Raw genomic sequence first — 22,302 nt, 5'->3', positions numbered from 1 at the left:
TGCTGTCTCCTCATGATGTGGCCAAAGTACTTCAGCTTTGTCTCTAGTATCCTTCCCTCCAGTGAGCAGCCGGGCTTTATTTCCTGGAGGATGGACTGGTTGGATCTTCTCGCAGTCCAAGGCACTCTCAGCACTTTCCTCCAACACCACAGCTCAAAAGCATCGATCTTTAGCAAGATCCGTCATTATGGTCCACACGTGCTAATAATAATAATACACTTTATATTATTTATACACTACATTATGTATAAAGGTAAAGGTAGTCCCCTGACATTAAGTCCAGTCATGTCTGACTCTGGGGTGTGGTGCTCATCTCCATTTCTAAGCCTGAAGAGCCAGCGTTGTCCGTAGACACCTCCAAGGTCATGTGGCCGGCATGACTGCATGGAGCGCCGTTACCTTCCCGCCGGAGCGATACCTATTGATCTACTCACATTTGCATGTTTTCGAACTGCTAGGTTGGCAGAAGCTAGGGCTGACAGCGGAAGCTCACGCCACTCCCCGGAATCGAACCTGTGACCTTTCGATCAACAAGCTCAGCAGCTCAGTGCTTTAACCCACTGCGCCACCGGGGGCCCTCAATAATGTTATACATTATGTATAACAGGCTAATAATACATTGTATATTATTTATACACTTTATTATGTATAATAGGCTAATAATAATACACTTTATATTACTAATATACTTTATTATGTATAATATAATATTGTGCTATGCTAATAATAATACACTTTATATTATTTATACACTTTATGTATAATAAAATGATATACTATATATAATATTGTGCTATGCTAATATTAACAATAGACTTTATATTATTTATACACTTTATTATGTATAATAGGCTAATAATAATAGACTTTATATTATATATTATTTATACACTTTATTATGTATCATTTCTATTATACATAAGTGTATTATTATTATTATTTGCCTATTATACACAATAAAGTGTATAAATAATATAGTGTATTATTATTAGCATAGCACAATATTGGTATTATATATTACTATATTGTATTATACCATCCTGTACGGCAATCTCATTAGTTACATAGATAAGAAGACCTGCATAACCATCCCTCTCCCTCCACGAGGCAGGAAAAACACATTTCAGAAACGTGAGGCGCCCCCGGTCACGTGGTGCGGGGGTGGCCAATCAGGGGCGAGGAAGGGCGGAGCTTGGCGGCTTCCGTCGTTGGGACGAGTTGCCTCGAGTCACAGGGCGGGCGGCAAGGGAGGAAGGAAGTTGGGTTATTTCCCCTTCATTCTTCTTTCCTCTGAGGGGAAAAAAACGGCTATTTAGAGGGAATTAATTAGGAATAGAGAGTGGAAGAGGAGGAGGAGAGGGAGGGGGCGGCAGTTTGGAAACCCAGGAGGGGCGCTGAGGAAGGAAAACAATCCGAGAGGGATGCGTTTCGCCCCCAACACCGTCGCCGCTGCTTCCACCGCCGCGGCCGCTGCTTCCACGGGATCTTAAAGCGGTTTCTCGTCGCTTCTTGGCCCTCTTCTTCTTCTTCTTCCCCGCTCAGCGGCGGCATGAGCTTGGCTTCGACTTGAGCCACGCTCCTCGGCTGTAACCGTTCTCTTCTCCTGCTTGTGCTGCCTCTCGTCAGTGATGGGGGTGAACGCGGTGCACTGGTTCCGCAAGGGGCTCCGTCTCCATGACAACCCGGCCCTGAGGGAGGTCATCCAAGGAGCCGACAGCGTCCGCTGCGTCTACATCCTCGACCCCTGGTTCGCCGGCTCTTCCAACGTCGGCATCAACCGCTGGAGGTGAGTGGCAGCCCTTCCCTCATCTTTTTACTTTATGTAAGCAAGCCCCCCCCCCCCCGCTTCTAAATCTCCCTTTTCTCCCGGGAGTGTGCGCATGCGCGGCGCCGCCTGGTTATACAACGCTGCTGCAGGTACTATGTAACACTCGGAAGTAGCCTGCTGTTTCCCTCGAAATAGTTTGGGTGTCGTCGTTAGGTCGGTGTGGGTAGTGCAGGACGCATTGGACGCAGTTAAGCTGTATTATATTGGGTCTACACCAGGCATGGGTGGACTTCGGCCCTCCAGATGCTTTGGACTTCAACTCCCACCATTCCTAACAGACTCAGGCCCTTTCCTTTCCCCCCTCAGCCACTTAAGCCCATCAGTACAGCAGTATTGTGTATCACAGGCCTTGGCTAGCTTGCGCCTTCCCTCCAGGTGTTTTGGACTTCAACTCCCACCACAGCCTCAGGCCCTTTCCTCTAAAATTACAACAGCAAAACAGCAGAGAGGAAACAACCAGGCACATCTTAACACCTCTCAACAGAACATTTTCCCAGGCACAGCCAGGCCTTCAAATGCTAATGAAGGTGATCAGCTGAAACATTCACACCTAACTGCAGCGGGGAAGAGCTCCTTGCCCCACCCCAGCCATTCCACAGATATATAAACCCATTGTCCTAATTCCAACAGACCTCACTACCTCTGAGGATGCTTGCCATAGATGCAGGCGAAACGTCAGGAGAAATGCCTCTAGAACATGGCTCTATAGCCCGATAAAACCCACAAGAACCTAGACTTTGTATTCCTAGGCGCAAAGATTACTGCAGATGCAGACTGTGGCCAGGAAATCAGAAAACGCTTACTTCTTGGGAGGAGAGCAATGTCCAGTCTCGATAAAATAGTAAAGAGCAGAGACATCAGACTGGCAACAAAGATCCGCCTAGTCAAAGCCATGGTATTCCCTGTAGTAACCTACGGATGTGTGAGCTGGACGTTAGGGAAGGCTGAGCGAAGGAAGATCGATGCTTTTGAGCTGTGGTGTTGGAGGAAAGTTCTGAGCGTGCCTTGGACTGCGAGAAGATCCAACCAGTCCATCCTCCAGGAAATAAAGCCTGACTGCTCACTGGAGGGAAGGATACTAGAGACAAAGTTGAAGTACTTTGGCCACATCATGAGGAGACAGCAAAGCCTAGAGAAGACAACTATGCTGGGGAAAGTGGAAGGCAAAAGGAAGAGGGGCCGACCAAGGGCAAGATGGATGGATGGCATCCTTGAAGTGACTGGACTGACCTTGAAGGAGCTGGGGGTGGTGACGGCCGACAGGGAGCTCTGGCGTGGGCTGGTCCATGAGGTCACGAAGAGTCGGAGACGACTGAACGAATGAAGAACAACAACACACCAGGCATGGGTGGACTTGGGCCCTCCGGGTGTTTTGGACTTCAACTCCCACCATTCCTAACAGCCTCAGTCCCTTTCCTTCCCCCCCTCAGCCACTTAAAGCCCATCAACACAGCAGTATTGTGTATCACAGGCCTTGGCCAGCTTGGGCCTTCCCTCCAGTTGTTTTGGACTTCAACTCCCACCATTCCTAACCCCCTCGGGCCCTTTCTTTTCCCCCTCAGCCACTTAAGCCCATCAACACAGCAGCATTGTGTATCACAGGCCTGGGCCAGCTTGAGCCTTCCCTTCAGGTGTTTTGGACTTCAACTCCCACCATTCCTAACCGCCTTGGGCCTCCCCCCCCCCCCCCTCAGCTGCTTAAGCTGGCCCAGTCCTAGGATCAGACCCGTAGCCAGGATTTCAATTGGGGGGGGGGGTGAGTCTGAGTGAAAGAGGGTCTACCCTAGCAAACCTTTTGTAAAGGTAAAGGTAGTCCCCTGACATTAAGTCCAGTCATGTCTGACTCTGGGGTGTGGTGCTCATCTCCATTTCTAAGCCGAAGAGCCGGCATTGTCCGTACACACCTCCAAGGACATGTGGCCAGCATGATCACATGGAGCACCATTCATCTTGATATCTTAATATATTTTCATGCCGCTGCTCATGTCAAGGAGTGTACAACAACAAAACATAAGCACACCATACAACTGAGCAGGCCTGTAGCGAGGGGCGGGGGGGGGTTAGGGGTTCAAACCCCTCCCGAAATGTTTCAGATTTTTTTAAAAAAAACTGGTTTACTCATGAATTTTAACTGGTTAACCAAATCCCCATGCTAAGTCTATGAGATGCAAAAAATTAAGAGTCCCTCCAGAACTGCAAGCACTATCTCAGGCAAATACTGACAATTTATTCACACTGTCATTACTTGCAGCAATAGCCGATGTAGTGAAGCAACCAAGTTGGGTATGTGTGTGTTGAATGTTCTCATTAAGGAGGCCAGACTTGGTGGAGGTGGTTGACAGGCGCAGAGCTGCAGGCTATGGAAGGCTGCTCTGCCCTCTGCTGTGCTCTTTACTTCAGCGTGAGCTAGGAAGCAGGTTTCAACCCCCCCTGCGAAAATTTCAACCCCTCCCAAAATTTTTTTCTGGCTACGGCCCTGCAACTGAGTTACAATAAAACCAATAAAAATCCACAGGGGTGTAGGATATGTAATGATTGCAATCCAATCAGGGTTGTCCGTAGACACCTCCAAGGTCATGTGGCCGGCATGACTGCATGGAGCACTGTTGCCTTCCCGCCGGAGCGGTACCTATTGATCTACTCACATTTGCATGTTTTCGAACTGCTAGATTGGCAGAAGCTAGGGCTGACAGTGGAAGCACACGCCGCTCCCCAGAATCGAACCTGCAACCTTTAGATCAACAAGCTCAGCAGCCCAGTGCTTTAACCCATTGCGCCACTGGGGGCTCCAACCTTTTGTATCGTTACCCCAATACCCCCATGCATATGGGATATATTGAGTATGGTGATCAGATCATGATATGAATAAACATAACAGTTTAAATAATGCACCAGTAAGGCCTTTTTGCGAACCACCATGAGAATTTCGGGGGGGGGGGGGGCTCAAGCCCCTCAAGCCCCCCCCCCCCCCCCCCACACCCGGCTACATGCCTGCCTAGGATAATAATAATAATCTATAGAAATAAAAATGTAATGTTCGTTTGTGGGATTAACTCAAAAACCTCTGGGGGAATTGACACCAAATTTGGACACAATACACTTAACAACCCAATGTATGTTCTTCACTCATAAAAACACTGAAAAACACAGCAGAAGGGACTTAAAAAGCACCAAAAAAGCTAAATGACGAAAAGGTAAATGACAATACAGAAAAATGGAAGAAAGAGGGAGGGAAAGAAAGAAGAAAGGGGAGAAGGAAGGAAGGAGAGAAAGAGGGAGGGAAAGAAGAAGGGAAAGGAAGGAAACTTAGAGAAGGAAAGGAAAAAAGGAAAGAAGGAAGTAAAGTGGGAAGATGTAGAGAAAGAGAGGAAAGGAAAGAGAGAAGGAAGAAAAGAGACAGCAGAAGAGAAAGAAAAAGGGGGAAGGAAAGAGATAGAGAAGGAAGAAGAGAAGGAATGACAGGAAGGAAGGAAAGAGGGAGTGAAGGAAGAAGGGAAAGAGGGAAGGTTGGCCACAGCAAAGCATGGCGGGTACATCTAGTATATAAATAAAAATGTAATGCTCGTTTGTGGGATTAACAGAACTCAAAAACCACGGAACGAATTGACACCAAATTTGGACAGTGTACACCTAACAACCCAATGTATGCCCTTCACTCAAAAAAATTGATTTTGTCATTTGGGAGTTGTAGTTGCTGGGATGTATAGTTCACCTACAATCAAAGAACATTCTGAACCCCACCAAACGATGGAATTGAACCAAATGTGGCACACAGGACTCCCATGACCAATAGAAAACACAAGGATTTGGTGGGCATTGACCTTGAGTTTGGGAGTTGTAGTTTACCTACATCCAGGATCTAGACCAAACTTGACACGAATACTCCATATGCCCAAATATGAACACAGATGGAATTTGGGGAAATAGACCTTGACATTTGGGAGTTGTAGTTGCTGGGATTTATAGTTCACCAACAATCAAAGAGCCTCACCAATTACAGAATTGGGGCAAACTTCCCACACAGAACCCCCATGAGCAATAGAAAATACTTAAGGCCACCCAGTCCCAACTCCCTTCACCGGGGCAAAAAGCGGTTTACACATAAATAATGGCAAGATTCAATGCCTTTCGTTGGGCACCGATACGATGCCAATACAAACAATTACAATAGTAAAACCACAATTAAACATAAATTACAATTAAAATAATACATCAACAAGCATTAAAACAATAAAACAGTTTTGTCAGTCAAATTGCCGTTCCAGTCAACATCCCTCTAAAATGCTACATACGTCTACAGTCTGAAGGCCTAGTACCAGAACCATGATTTTAATTTTTTTCTAAAAGCCAGGTGGGAGGGAGCAGATCTTACCTCATTTGGGAGTGTGTTCTATAGGCGGGGGGTCACATCTTATGGCAGATGAATGTGTCACAACACACTATGGAACGCTCTGATCTATAACTATACATAGATCGATATCTATAAAGAAAGTCTCGATTTTGCACAACAATTATAGTGGAGCCCCCAGAGGCACAGTGGGTTAAACTGCTGAGCTGCTGAACTTGCTGACCAAAAGGTTGGCAATTCGAATCTGGGGAGCAGGGCGAGCTCCTGCTGTTACTCTAGCTTCTGCCAACTTGTCAGTTCGAAAACATGCATAAGCGGCTGAGGGGGAAAACAAAAGGGCCTGAGGCTGTTAGGAATGGTGGGAGTTGAAGTCCAAAACACCCAGAGGGCCCAAGTTTGCCCATGCCTGTAATACACTGTAAAATGGACCAATAACAAACTGGGATTTGCAGTTTTGTAAGATCTTTAACCTTCTCTGCCGAAAATCATTGGTGCCTCACCAGATTACAAAACCCAGTATTCCATAGCATTGGGTCATGCCAGTTAAAATGGAGTAATGGGAGCTGTAGTCTGATGCCACAGGTCAGAGACTCCGTATTAGTGGTTTCCAACCTGTGGTCCGTGGACCACTAGTGGTCTGCAAGAACTAAAATATGATCTATGGCCTCACTGTTACTACACAGTTGGAATGAGAGATTGGTCTCGCAAACTCTCCTTATAGTGCTGAAGATTATTAAATATGGCGACTACTGGGTAGCATATGTTCTGTATCAGAAACTAAAGCTGATGTGGTCTATCCAATGCAATTTTCTGAAACATCACCCTAAATAACCAAACTAAATCTAAAGTTGAGCAAAAACAGATTCATAACCCTTTTGATACTAATGTTGGAGAGTAGTCCCTGGTCAAAGAAAGGTTGGGAACCACTGCTCCAGATGCATAGGATGCACAAGCCCCTTCCTCATACACAAACAACCACAATAGAATACCACTTTAACTGCCATGGCTCAATGTTGTCAAATCTTGGGGTTTGCAGTTTAGTGAGAGAAGACCCAAGACTTTATCGAAACTACACTTCCCAGCATTCCATAGCATTGAACCACAGCAATTAAAGTTGGGTCAAACTGCAGTAATTCTACAATGCAGATATACCAATTACCTTGTTTGAGTGCAGCTGGGAAAGCAGTTAGCCAAAAGTTTCCCTGATACTCTTTGCACATTTGCTAAGATCGATGGGCTTCAAGAATGAGGTCTTATTTTCGCTCATTACCCTTTGCTGTGCCATAGACACTGAGTCATCACTTGGTTATATATGCGGTCATGCAGCTGACCCATTTCCTTTTTCTTGCTATGACTTGTTCTTAATGGTTCTCATTCCAGACTCTTCCTGATGCTGGCAGCATAGAGGCAGTTGCATACGCAGTCCTCTCCTGTTGCTGTACCAAATACCTTCATTTGAGTGTTTCGCAATCAAAACCAAATTTATTTTTCCAACCTCAGGATATGTCAGTGAAAGAGACTAGCCAAAAGCTGCTGAGTTCGAATCAAGTTTTGGAACTTCCTATCTATAGCTAGATGTGTTTATTACCATACAAATGCTGAACACTTAAATTATATTAATGATTTATGTTTCTGAGTGCAGGCTCATAGATTAGTATAACCTAGTGAGCATTAAAAGCTGGTATCCACCTAGCAGGAAAATTTGGAGAAGGTTTTACAGCCTTTCTCCACTGAAGGACCTCACTTGTTATTCCTTCTTCTTCCATTCCTTGCAAATTCCTGTAAGGGTCTCTTTCAATTAGTACAGACACAATTGAGCCAGATAGATAAGTGGCATCATTCAGTCTAAAGCAGCTTCATTTGTTTCTGCCCAATTAAAATGATCTTTTTATTATTTAACAGAGGTAAGGGCCTTTTGCTCTATCCAGGAATGTGTGGCATGTTCTGAGGGAAAGTTTAACAGTTTGACAGGTGTCAATGTTGTGATCTACATTCTGTTTATAAATAAAAACAATAGTGGAATGTTAGCCGGTAACTCCTTTTAGGATCCAGGATGAGCAAGGAAGTTGGTCTTCTGATTTACATATCATGAATTGTGTATGTCATTAATTTGAAGCCTCCTTTCAATACTTTAAAACTTACTTTACAAGTTATGTTGAGTTATATCTAAAACAGTTAAGTTACAAGTTACATAGATAAAACAGTGAAAGCATCATGTAATATCATGAGGATATGTGCATAATGAAATATAGGAAAAGTTTTTAAATTTATGCTATGCTGGATCTGATGCAGTGAGATGTGTGGGAAAATTCATGTTAAAACATGTTAAAATGAGTTTTATCTATAGTTGCCCTACTGACACACCATACATAGTTGCTAGTCAGGCTTGTCACATGGTATCACTGACCTCCTTTCTCTTGTCCCCTTTCCTTGAGTACTTTTACAGTGTTCATAATATAAACACTTTAAAGTTGACTCAAGTTTATCACTGTATAATTTTGCTTTTGAATACACTTCCTTGGCTAAAAAGAAAGGGTATTAAAAAAAAAAGAAAGAATTGGAACAGGGCTAACAGAGCCTGCCTACTTTCAGTCTGCAAAACACTGATCATAAGGCTCTGTTTATCTTGTTTTAAATGTCTAGCTGTCATTTTTGAATCTGTTAAAATGGAATTATTTTGGTTTAATATTTAATATAAAGAGAGACAGATAGTCCTCTGCACTGTTTAAAGTGTGGATGCACTGCTGACATATGACTCTTCCTGACATTACACTGGGATTCCCAATCCTTTTGGGGATCATTGACAGTCTTGAAAAATTGAACACCTGTTGTGGGCAGTTTGGGCACTATCAAAGAAGACAGATGAGCCAATCCTGACTAGTTGGAAAAATGGATAATCCACCCCAGAAAATGAGTTCAAGGCATAGATCTTATATGAGCCAAAATTATCAACCCAGATATCTGAAATTGTCAAGACTCCCAATTTTCCAGAAAGAAAAATGGTGATACTCAGAGATCCACTGCTTCCAAAACATCCTAGCAACACATATGTTCACACTTTCCATCAGAACATCAAAGCAAAATAAGCACACACAAAATTAAAAACTGGAAATGGTGGGATCATTTTGCGATTTTATTTCTTGTTAATTAGAGACCATTTCTAAGTGTACTGGAAAGCAAAGCATAGGTTCTCTACTCTTTTTCTTCCATTTTCTAATTATATACACAGACCAGGTGGTAGAGGGTTCAAAGGCAATGTAGCAAAAAAAAAATGTCTATGTGCTAAGAAACTGGGTGCATGGAATATCCCCCCTCATCTGTCTTGGAAATTATATTCTATTGTCTTCCAAATTATATTCTAAGATATACTTGGATAACCTAGAGATCAATCTTTTATTTTCTTCCCCAGAATATTTTCCAATTCTGATTTCTTTTTAGCAAACCCAGTTTGTTTTTTCCTAAATATATCCTGCAATGGATGATAATGAAACCAGTCATTTATCCCTAACCTTTCTCTCCCTTTTAGTTTTCATTGTCCTTTTCTTCAATTCGATGTTCCCTATAAGTTCTCAGTTCCTCATTGTATGTTGGTTTTAACACTGCTTCCAAAAGGCGCAACCATAAAGGAATTATCTGCTCCATCCCTTGTATCTTTTCTATCTTATGACGTGCCTACTAAAATCTTAATTAGCCTTCTCTTTTCCATACCGTAGATAGGCATGCCAACCAAATCTCAGATTGTGCCCCTCTAGACTAAGTAAGGCTTGATTTTCTAATTTGCTCCAGTCCATTAGCATTAGCCAACTAAAGCCTGCAGTTTCATAATAGTATTTAAGATCTGGAAGTGCCAATACTCTTCTATCTTTTGCATCTATTTGATTTCTAAATGCAATTCTAGCCTTTTTTCCCATTCCATAACCAATTCCTTAATTTTTCAAAAATCTTCACTCCCTTAATTATTTGTAAATTTTGAAATAGAAACAGCATTTTTGGTAAAACCATCATTTTTAGCATGGCTTTCCTTCCTAACCAGGATAGTTGAATCCTTTGCCAACTATCCAGATCTTTATAACCTCCTTCCAAGCCTTCCCATAGTTATCTTGATAAAAATTATTACTTTCATTACTTATCCATATTCCTAAATATTTAACTTTCCTTGTAACCTTGCACTCTGAAACATTCTGCAGTTTATCAACATTATTTTTGAAAGATTTTTTAGTTTAAAATATTGATTTCTCTTTGTTTATGTTAAGACCTGTCACACTTCCATGCTTACTAATTATTCCCATCAAATTTGGTATGCTCTTTATGGGATCTTCTATGATGACCACCATGTCATCTGCATATACCTTAACTTAAAATTCTTGCCCTTTTATTTTCATTCCTTTGATATGTCTATCTTTTTTAAAATCTCAATATTTAATACTTCTCACTGTTCCCTACTCCCACAACCCCATAAAATCAAATGATCCCAGTACATGTTATTCCCCTTCTCACTCAGTTACAAAAGTGTTCCTCTCTCCATCTCTTCTTCTTCCTCCTCCTCCTCCCCTTCTTCTTCTTCTTCTTCCTCTAGAAAAAGGAAGGTTTGGTCAGATGTAAATAAAAGAGAACATAAACTGACGGAAGTGTTTGCCCACAATAGGAAAATGTAGAAATATTTGAGGATATTTGAATCTGGAGTCATTAGGATGCATGGTGGAATACTATGGGGCAACAAACTCAATGGGAAGTCTGAGCAGCATAGAGAAAGAGTTCATGTTTGTTTGTTTTTAAGTCTTACAAAGTCTCCTTGTGGAGAGAAAAAGCAGGTTATAAATAAACAAATAATATTTCAAGCTGCTGCTGCAAGCAACAAGACTAACACTAATTATTGAAACAACGAATTTAGTGTGGCCATTACCATAAATCACTTGGTTATAGTCAGAAATGTTAGAAATTCTTATTCTTTCAGTCTTTGTTCACTCACAGTGCAGAATAGCTTTGGCGAGAACCTTACTGCTCCTCCGTATGGTACATGTTGCAGCCCACCATGTCTTCTTTCATCTCAGTTTGTCTTTCTCCTCTGTAAGAAAAGGATTGTGCAGATTGTTTGCCTCTCAATGCTTTCTCATTACTATTTTTTCCTTTGTACGTGATTCAATATTCTTGTTTATTTTCTTCATTTTAATGTTTAAATTTCTTCATCTGATAAAAATAAAATATTTATCTCACATGGGCTTTGCCTCGATTCAGTTGTTTGGTTTTTTAATGGCACCTAAGGCCCTCTTTAATCTTAGTTGTTCTTGTGAGTCAAAGGTTTCTGATGGACATACATTTTGTGTATTTCATTTGGGAGAGGAGTACAGGTTGAACATCCCTTGATTAGGTTTTGGATTTGGATTTTCCCCCCCAGATTTGTAATGTTTGTATACATACAATAAGATCTTGGAGATGGAATCCAAAATCTAACACAAACTGAATGTGTCACATATACCTTATACACATAGGTTGAATATAATTTTATACACAATACTTTTAATAAGTTTGGGCATGAAACAAAACTAATGTACAATGAATTATTAGAAAGCAAGGGTTGTCCTTCATTTACTCACCCAAGCAAGTGAACTAAGTGTGCGACTATTATCCAAGGAGAATTAAAAGTCCAATTTTATCCACTACGGAAATGGGGGTACAACTATTATGCGATGAAATGTGGTTGGCAATCAAATTCATAGGCCTAAGTAAAGAAAAATGTAAGTAAGGAACATTTTTGTTAGTTCATTCTCCACTAATATAATTTATACCTGGAAACTGTAAGGCAGTTAATGACAAAATGCTACTGAGCAGAGCGGATATTTGGGGGAGGACAGTTTGCTACTCTCCTCAGGGAGGGAGCTTGAATGTTCCTGATCTCAGTGGTCTTGAGGAGCAGGGGGCATCTTCAGCTCAATTGCCTGTTTAAGACTACTTTCCCTGTTCTCCCTCTGTTCTCTGTTCTCCCTCCCAAAATACTTTACATAAAGGTAAATCGAATTTGACTATAAGACAGTTATTGATAGACAGCTCTTTTAGTTACTGTTAAGGAATCACTGTACTGATTAGAACCAGCTGAAGTTTATGAAGGCACCCCCACACATAAAGCATTGTAATAAACCAAATGTGTGATTACAAAATAGAGAACAACTGTAACTTGACCAAAGAACACTAGACTGCCAGATATTGTGTGATGACAGCTTATTATCAAATGAGCAGGTCTAATTAGATCATTTGTATTTAATCCTTCTGTGTCAAAATCTAACTCTTGAAGGTTTGCAAGCATATAAATCGCAGAAAGCAATACAAAATAAACAAAAAAGCAGTTAGACTGTATCAAGGAAATATCTTTAATAGCAGATTGCTTAACCAAAAGTGCTAAGTATTCAGTATTTGGAATAAAACTGACTCAACCTATTTAAAAGAAGTTAGAGAATATCCATTCAATCTAGGAGGGAAGTTCTTCCAAAGTTTAAGCACCACAATGGGAAATTCTTGTTTTCCTGTCTACTAGCTGTGCTTCTGTTTTGTTGAAGCATAGATGAGAACTTCAGGATCTGACACTGTTTATGAAGAGATCCCTCTACAATCCAGTGTCATTTAAGGGACTGGTTATTTCTGATGATTCCATTTAAAATACCTTGGGGGAAAATAGCCAGGTATGAAGACACCGTTCCTAAAGTAGGTATGGAGGTCAGGAATCAAATGCAACTATATTACTATCTTCTGCTACTACCCTTTCATAAAACTGATATCAACAATTTGATTTTTCCCCTCCTAACAGTTTCTCAAACATAGTTAAAATCTTGACCCTTTCATTCTAGTTAGTTAGTTTATATCCTGCTTTTCTTTAGACCCAAAGCAACTCACAACTTACATTAAAACAACACAGGTAGGCACATTCTGAGATATAATTAAAAATAGTAAATCTCTTTAAATGCAAACGTTTTCATGTGTCTTTGAAAAGTGGGCAGAGAGAGGGCCACCTGACCTCCCTTATCTCTCAGGTCCCCACTGGCCATATCTGTGACAACATGGGACTGGGAGAAATTCCTCCCCTGAAGTTCTTAAATTTTAGGTTGGCTCATAAACCAGTTGGAGTTTTTTAGATCATAACCATAATTTTTAATTTTGCCAAGAAATGGACCCCCTTTTTTGTCTATTTCTGACCTATCCCCATAGAATCATATAGTTTGTAGAGACCAAAAGGGCCACCCAATCCAATCACCTGCCTTGCAGGAACACACAGTTGAGGCATCCCTAATAGATGACCACACAATTTTGATCATCTGAGAAATTTTCCCAGCTTAAAAGTTGGAGCAAGAAAGGAATCTTTTAGGTATAGATCTGCTTGTGTTCAAAAGAGTAAGCCACCACATGTGATTAGCTGCAAACATAACTGCATATTACCAGAATTAATAAGCTTCAGGAAAGCCAAGAGCAAGCTTTTGTATCAAATGCATTCTTATCAAGGTCATCTAGAATGTAGAAAGTATCCTGCACTGTTTCCTCTAACCTACAACCATCTAAAAGTTGTGGGTGGCGGATTGACAATTTAGCAGCAAGCTAAATGTAGTATGAGAAACAAAATTGAACTGTAACATGTTGAACCTGTATTGGGAGAGGCTCAGGACAGCCTTGCCTGGCACATGTTTCTGTCTAGCTGCATAAGAATCCGATTACGACACTACATTGATGGTGCCAAGATACTTCACATAAAGGCAAATAAAATAAAAATCCAAACTCTTGTTTGGCTACTAGATAAAACCTTTTGTTATACTGTGGAGAATAAGGATGAAAAAATCCATTAATCTCTTGTCAAAAATGCATATTGTAGTGGGTATTGAAAAATCATAAACAGTTGCAGGGAATTAACCAAGAAAACTGGAGAGTTATCCCCCCCCACCCCCCCTATTTTCTGTACAGAAAAACCTGTTATTATGCAAAAAACAACAACAAACAAACAAAAACAACACATGCTATGCAGGAAATCTTTTTTCTAACCTCCCCCCCCTTTAGTATTTTTGCACAAATCCCCACATGTTTTGGCCACAGAATAATGTGCAACACTTCAGAATCTTCAAAGAGGGTGAATCCTGTGGAGGAATATTCATTTTCTTCTATGGTAGAGAGAAAACTACCATAATTATTCATCCTTGCATGTAAATCCCTGTTTGAGGATTTACTTCTCTTGTCCAGGATCATAAGGTGATCCTATAACTACCATTCAGTTCAAAGTTTACATATTCTTAGTGGAGATCAGTTGTGTCCAATTCTGGGCACCACAATTCAAGAGAGAGATTGACAAGTTGGAATGTGTCCAGAGGAGGGCGACTAAAATGATCAAGGGTCTGGAGAACAAGCCCAATGAGGAGCAGCTTAAGGAGCTGGGCATGTTTAGCCTGAAGAAGAGAAGGCTGAGAGGGGATAGGATAGCCATGTATAAATATGTGAGAGGAAGCCACAGGGAGGAGGGAGCAAGCTTGTTTTCTGCTTCCTTGGAGACTAGGACACGGAACAATGGCTTCAAACTACAAGAGAGGAGATTCCATCTGAACATGAGGAAGAACTTCCTGACTGTGAGAGCCGTTCAGCAGTGGAACTCTCTGCCCCGGAGTGTGGTGGAGGCTCCTTCTTTGGAAGCTTTTAAACAGAGGCTCGATGGCCATCTGTCAGGGGTGATTTTAATGCAATATTCCTGTTTCTTGGCAGGGGGTTGGACTGGATGGTCCATGAGGTCTCTTCCAACTCTATGATTCTATGATTCTATGAACCAAGGTCCTATTTAGCACAATTGCTGTGTATGTAAGTCATCTTGCTCAGTGGGTTCATCTGACACTGAGGCACGTGTATGTGACGGAACATTCTGTGCTGGGTAAATCAGCACTTTTCCAGGACATGAAAACATTTGATAGATCATTTAAAGTAAAGGTTTTCCCTTGATATTAAATCTAGTTCCGTCCAACTCTGGGCAGGGGGATCGCTCATCTCCATTTCTAAGCCGAAGAGCCAGTGTTGTCTGTAGATTCCTCCAAGGTCATGTGGCTGGCAAATTTGCATGTTTTCAAATTGCTTGGTTGGCAGAAGCTGGGGCTAATAGCGGGAGCTTACCCTGCTCCCCGGATTCGAACCGCTGACCTTTTGGTCAGCAAATTCAGCAGCTCAGTAGTTTAACCCACTGTGCCATCGGGGGCTCTGATTTATAATTTAGATATGCACATTTGCACAGTAATAAATACAGTCACAATACACAAGGGCCACAGTACATAACATCACACAAATATTTTTTTGTAACTAAAGATACTTTTACTGAAAATACTGGGATAGTGATTGATCAATATTCAGGGTGACAGAGAGAGAGATTTAAATGTTTTTTCAGACTTCACTGATGACACTCCTGTAATAAAACAGCTTCTGTAGTAAGGGTAGAGAAATGCCAGCCTCAGCAGATGTTGTTATGGGGTTGTTCATACTTTGACCTCCCTTCCCATACTCTAGTTCTCTGTTGTTTAAGAAAGGGGATGCAAATGTCTCCTTTTAAATTGAAATTTTATGAGTGTGTGAATATGTCCAAATACTTACTGATTTTGGCCTCCTCCCAGTCAACACCAGGAGGGTCTCAAGTGTCACCAGTTTAAGGAAGACCATTCAAACAATACAGAATAAATGGGTATACATCACTTTTTGTCCAAGTGATTGTCTGACCTACTACTTTGATTGTACCTGTATATGTTTAAGATGAGATGTAATTATTGGGAAATTGGCCTTTTAAGTCTAAAGTCTAAGAATAAGTACAGAATGCAAGTTCTTCCCTCCCCCCAACACACAATTCTATGATAAAGATGAATTCTCTGTATATGTTAATTTTGAAGTTTGAGGCTAAAATCATGAAAACCCAAGCTTAAGACAGTTTGTAAGCAAAATTCTATAACCTAATGGTGGGATAAATAAAACACTTGGGCCCCAAAGCTGAAAACTGGCTTTTGAAAATTTACAACCACTGCTTGGCACACAAACAGATTCCCAGACTATGGAGGAAAACTAGGATTATTGCAATCTTTAAAAACTGGCAAAGATGCCTCCACTGCCAGGGACTACCAGCTAGTCTTGGTCCTATGTCATCTATATAAAGTATACGAGAGGATGCTACTAAATCGATTAGGACCTGTTATTGAATTCCAGTTTATTACACAACAAGCAGATTTCAGACCAGAGAAAAACTATACAGCCGAAATTCTTAATCTGTAGAGCACATCAAGGAAGGATATGAGAAACATTGCATTACTGGAACAGTTTTTGTTGACTTTATGGCAGCCTATGACACGGTGCAACATAGGAAAATGCTGCAGAAAGTCTACCATATTATCTGGGATTATGATTTTACAAATACTGGGCAGACCCTCCTGGAAAACTAATTTCTACATAGAGTTTCAAGGCAGGAAAAGTAGATGGAAGAGGAAAAATAATGGTTTACCCCAAGTCAGCGTTCTTGCATCGACCTTGTTTAACGTGGGTTTTTGTAAGTTTTTCGGGTTGTATGGCCATGTTCCAGAAGCATTGTCTCCTGACGTTTCACCTGCATCTATGGCAGGCATCCTCAGAGGTTGTGAGGTGTGTTAAAAACTAAGAAAATGGGGTTTATAGATCTGTGGAATGTCCAGATTGGGAGAAGGAACTCTTGTCTGTTGGAGCTAGGTGTGAATGTCTCAATTAGCCACCTTGATTAGCATGTAATGGCCTAGCAGTTTCAAGGTGTGGCTTCTTACTGTCTGGAGGAATCATTTGATGAGAGGTGATTAGCTGTCCCTGATTGTTTCTTGTCTGGAGTTCCCTTGTTTTTGCATGTTGTTCTTTATTTACTGTTATAAATTTAGAATTTTTTTAAAATAATGGTAGCCAATTTTGTTCATTTTCATGGTTTCTTCCTTTCTGTTGAAATTGTCCACATGCTTGTGGATTTCAATGGCTTCTCTGTGTAGTCTGACATGGTAGTTGTTAGAGTGGTCCAGCATTTCTGTGTTCTCAAATAATGTGCTGTGTTCAGGTTAGTTCATCAGGTGTTCTGCTATGGCTGACTTCTCTGGTTGAAGTAGTCTGCAGTGCCTTTCATGTTTCTTGATTCGTGTTTGGGCGCTGTGTTTGGTGGTCTCTATGGACACTTGTCCACAGCTGCATGGTATACGGTAGGCTCCTGCAGAGGTGAGAGGATCCCTCTTGTCTTTGCTGAATGTAGCATTTGTTGGATTTTCTTAGTGGGTCTGTAGATAGTTTGTATATTATGTTTCCTCATTAACTTCTCTGTGCAGTCAGTGGTTCCTTTCATATATCGCAAGAACACTTTTCCTCTGGGTGGATCTTTGTCTTTACTCTCGTGGCTTGTTTGTATATTATGTTTCCTCATCAGCTTCCCTATGCAGTCAGTGGTTCCCTTGATGTATGGCACGAACACTTTTCCTCTGGGTGGATCTTTGTCTTTCCTCTCATGGCTTGTTCTCAGTCTTGCAGGTCTTCTGATGTCTGTGGTGGAGTATCCATTGGCCTAATCGTTAGTTAGGCCTTTACTAATGATCAGCCACAGCCACCACTCACAAAGAGCTTTATATATGCTGTTGATCTTGGCCTAACAACACAATCAAAAGACTTTAAAACAGTCGAAATCCAACTTACTAACGCCTTGAAAGATCTCTCCAGCTACTACAAAGCCTAACCCTGCCAAGCCACAAGTGTGTGTTTTCCACCTATGGAACCATGAAGCCAACAGAAAATGTAAAGTTACCTGGAAAGGTGACACCTAAATATCTCGGTGTCATCTTAGATAGAACACTAACTTATAGGAACACCAAGCACAAAGTAGCTGCATGCAATAACACCCTGCACAAACTTAATACCAGCACATTGGGTGCAGGCGCAAAATTAAGAAGAACATCAGCCCTGGCCTTGTCTTACTCAACTGCCGAGTATGCCTGACCAGTTTGTCACAAGTCTGCCCACGCGAAGCAGGTGAACATAGCATTGAATGAAACATACAGAATAATCACAGGATGTCTTAATCCTGCACCTGTTGATAAACTCTATAAGTTAGTTGGCATCCCCCCCCCCCCCGATGTGCGATGGGAAATTGCTGCTAACTGTGAGAAAAATAAGGTTGAACACTGTGAAAGCCATCCACTGCATGGCTATCAGCCTCCTCCCAGTAGACTCAAAACAAGGAAAAGCTTCATGAGAACCACCACTCCTCTTAACGTTCCTCCAGCAACAGCAAGATTATCCCTGTAGGCAGCTAAACCAGGAAATCCCAATTGGATGGCCTCCCACGAGGGTCTGCCTCGAAGGACAAACCAGGAATGGGTAACTTGGAAGTCCCTGAACAGAGTCGCAAGTGAAGTGGGCAGATCAAAAGGCAACCTGGCAAAATGGCACTGCCTAAAAGAATCCTCCACTTCGTGCGACTGTGGAGCTTAACAGACAACTCTGTATCTGTATGCTTGTCTGCAATGTCCTGCCTAGTGTACAGAGGAAGAGCAGTTGGAGGCTATAGACAGTTGTGGTTGCTGTTGCCTGTTTTTATTCAAAAGATTTCTAGCCACTTGTGCTCCTTCTATTTTTATCAGTTTTACACTAATTTATGCAATGCTTTTGATGCTAAATAAATAAATAAATAAAATTCTACAGCTTAAATAGTAAAAATGTTATTCCATTGTTTGATGGCACTTTGATTTATTATGTCATAGAAAGGGAGAATGTGTGCCTTAGTCAATAGTAAGAATACTTTACATAAATATCATATTTTCCCATATTTAAACAATAAATGTTTCTCTTCTTAAATTGTTCTTGATCATATGTGCATGGGAGATAGCTGAAACACTAGGTTGAAATATTGTCTTATTTTGGGTCCTGCTGTCATGAACATAATTTTTAATCCTGATTTTTGGGAAAAAAAAGTTATGTGTCACTGATGCCCCTCCCCCTCCAAATTTCCTTCAAATGTCTTGATTTTTGGGACTGATAAAGCACAATGATCTTATCAAAATACTGCAGTGACGGACTTGAAATTCTAGTTATGAAACTGTGTCGTAGCATGATCTTTAAAGTAGGTCATTGGACTACTCCCTGTCACAAACAGCCTGCTGGTTGCTACAGCAACGACCTATTTGAGAAACTATTTCTGTTGATTCATATTGAAACAGTCCTTTGGAAATCATATAAGGAAACCAGTTAAGAGTTGTACACAGACTATATATATATATATATATATATATATATATATATATATATGCACACACACACACACACGTTTGTTAAATTGGGTGACTTCTCAGAAAAAAACCATAGATTTTGAGGGCCTTGAAGATTAAATTGTGCGTGATTTCTCAGCTGAGCTTTCATCCCTTTTGTATGAAAATGATTATTAATCATTTTTCTTGCTGCAGTATGCTATATTAGTGATTTTCTTAGCTTGCAGACATGATATATTACATTGTGTTTTTAATGTATAGTGTTTTAATCAGTTTGATCATTTGTATGTGTTGTATTTATTTAGTTTAATTCTTGACTTCAGTTTGTCCATAAGATACATTAATGTATTTGATTTCATGTTTTGCTTTGATTGTTGTTTATCTGTTTTTTTTAATTGAATGTTTGCCAATTTTGTTATTTATGTAAACCACCCCAAGTCCCTGTGGGGAGAGAGGACGGGTTATAAATAAAGTTTTATTTATTTATTGTTATTATTATTATTATTCCTTGAGCAACAAGAAATGAATTATTTCTAATCTGAACTACGATAAACTGATTGTGCCAATTTTCCGATGATAGCATATGTTGTTATAAACCCAAATAAAGATGTAGTTACTCAGAAACTTAATAATTTTTAAGGAAACAATTTTCCTAGTGATGGTCTAAAATTCAGGGTGGACACTTGCATCGCTTTCTCACTTTTTAACTTTTAAGAGTTGTTTTACACCATACTGCTCTTGCAGATGGTTCAATATATGTCTATATCATGACTTCATGCACAAAGTAATTTATATTACTTTGTATACTACTTTTCTCCCACTGGGCGGAGAAAAGCGGTATACAAATTAAGTAAATAAATAAATGAAGTATAACACGTTGTCATTTGATAATATGCAAAGTAGTAGAGCTTTTTCTACTGTATCCTGGCTTTTTAGAGAAAGTTTTACTATGATAAACAGAAGTTGCTGAAGCTGAGAAATGGTGATTGGCTCAGCCATCACGTGCTTTTGATAGACTTGTATCAGGACTTTACACAACAAACAGTATATATCCACCACTGCATATACACACTATTCTCTACGTAAACAAAATAGATATACATATTAATAAATTTGTGATGTAACAGCAGAAGAAGACTTATTGCTGTATCTTACCTTTCTGTGTAGTTGAATGGGGTTCTCCAGAGGCATTATATGTGCTGGTTTTTCTTTGTATATATTGAATGAATAGACAAAACAGCAAGGTTGAAAATGTGCAGAATCTAGATTGAAGGAGGATTGCAAGATTTAGACTGCTAGTGCTGTCTTTTGTTTGTCTCTGAAATTAGCAATTTCAGTTTTGTCACATGACATGATTGTTTCAAAATTATAACTCTTGGCTCAGACCACTGAGGTTTAATTACGTGAACTGTTTGTAATTAAGCCTGCTGAAATTAGCATCCTCTGCCATGGGTTAGACAACACATAGCATTATGATCCATTTTAATGCTTAAGTGTTTAGAACAGTTTTCTATTAAGAATTTAGAAGGGTTTTTCCTATTTGAATGTAACTGAAAATTGCAATTTGCTCATAATCTCAAAGACAAGTTTTAAACTATCTTTCCCACACATCAGTTGGCAAAAGTGGGATGCTCGTCTTCTGTAGTTGATCGATTATTGTTCACTGAATCAGATTTCATGCACAGCCAGTTGTATCATTCTGAAAAGAGTGCATATCAGGTCATAATTCTTTTATTAACAACATGAGAAATACACTACTACATACATGGGTAAAGTAATTATTTGTCTATAATGTTATTATTTAAAATAGTCTCTATATCAATGGTGATTAGTTGCATCACCTTTGAACACAGTCATAAAATCCTCTTTGGACAAACTCTTTTTGGGCACATCTATCTTTGCACATGCTTTTAATCAATTCTTGCTCAACATGCATGTTTCTGAGCCTTCTCAGAATGTTGGCAGCAGTACATCCTTCTTTGATCAAGAACTCAATTGCTCCTCTTTGTTTCTCTTCATATCTAATGGCAAAGCAGCACTCATAAATGCAGAAATTATGTCAGTCATGCAGCAAGAATTACTATATCTGGTGGTGTAATATCATCACATTTGGATCAGTAGTTTCAGAGAATATGGCACATGGGCACTACTTTCAGTACAATTCCCATACATGTAAAATGTGGCCAGCCAAGTGTCACTGCTATATAATTATCCTTGCGTATCTTGCATCTCCTTTGTTGCATTCAGGTAAATTAAGCTGTCTATACTGAAAACTCAATAGTTTTAATGTTTTATTTTATCAGAAGGCTAGAACTAATGCAACAAAACACCTGAACTTACTTTGATGAAAAGCGTGTGTGGCTATTAGATGCTGTGAAATGAACAAAACATTTAAATCCTGTCTGAGCTTAATCAGCTTAAGAGTTCCACAAGTACATATTGGTTCTGAGTAGCAGGACTGATATTAACAAGGTAATCCATTTTCTCTGAATTTACTGACATCTTTGGGTTCTGCTTACATCATTGATTTAGTATTACAATCTACTTTATTTATCTTCCAGTGTATATGGTAGTTAACAGTGAATTTCTTTCCTTTAAAAAGTTAAATACATCATTTGACAAATAGATGTTTGAATTAAGATAGCCTTTCCTGTGAGTGGCTGAAGAAATTAAGGGTTGATCTACTTTAAGTACAAGAACAACTTGTCTTTTGCAGGTGTTAGTAGTTGCCCTTGTTAAAGTAGCCTAAGTGGTTCAAATCAAAGATGTTGATTGTGCCAAATATTGTATTTACTTAACAGAATAGGAAAAAAAAAATAAAAAGAAAGAAATGGAAAACCATCTGAATGTGAACTGCTTAGATTACTGGTTTGCAA

General features: G+C 40.1%; 1 protein-coding gene across 3 annotated transcripts in view; it reads left to right on the top strand.

The window, feature by feature from the left end:
• The first annotated feature begins 1,197 nt into the window (after positions 1–1,197).
• The window catches only part of CRY1 (cryptochrome circadian regulator 1), a 42,705-nt gene continuing 21,600 nt past the window's right edge, over positions 1,198–22,302 (top strand). For 2 of the 3 annotated variants that reach the window (XM_067469222.1, XM_060776936.2), the window contains exon 1: positions 1,198–1,786. In XM_067469222.1, the coding sequence (XP_067325323.1) occupies positions 1,629–1,786 (158 nt within the window). In that variant the 5' untranslated portion in view covers positions 1,198–1,628. The remainder of the gene's footprint in view (positions 1,787–22,302) is intronic. The other variant, XM_060776937.2, reaches the window with a different exon arrangement.

The sequence above is a fragment of the Anolis sagrei genome, chromosome 5, assembly GCF_037176765.1.
Source record: "Anolis sagrei isolate rAnoSag1 chromosome 5, rAnoSag1.mat, whole genome shotgun sequence".
NCBI lineage: Eukaryota > Metazoa > Chordata > Lepidosauria > Squamata > Dactyloidae > Anolis > Anolis sagrei.
The sequence above is the reverse complement of the archived record's forward strand: the minus strand, read 5'-3'. Positions and strand labels throughout refer to the sequence as shown.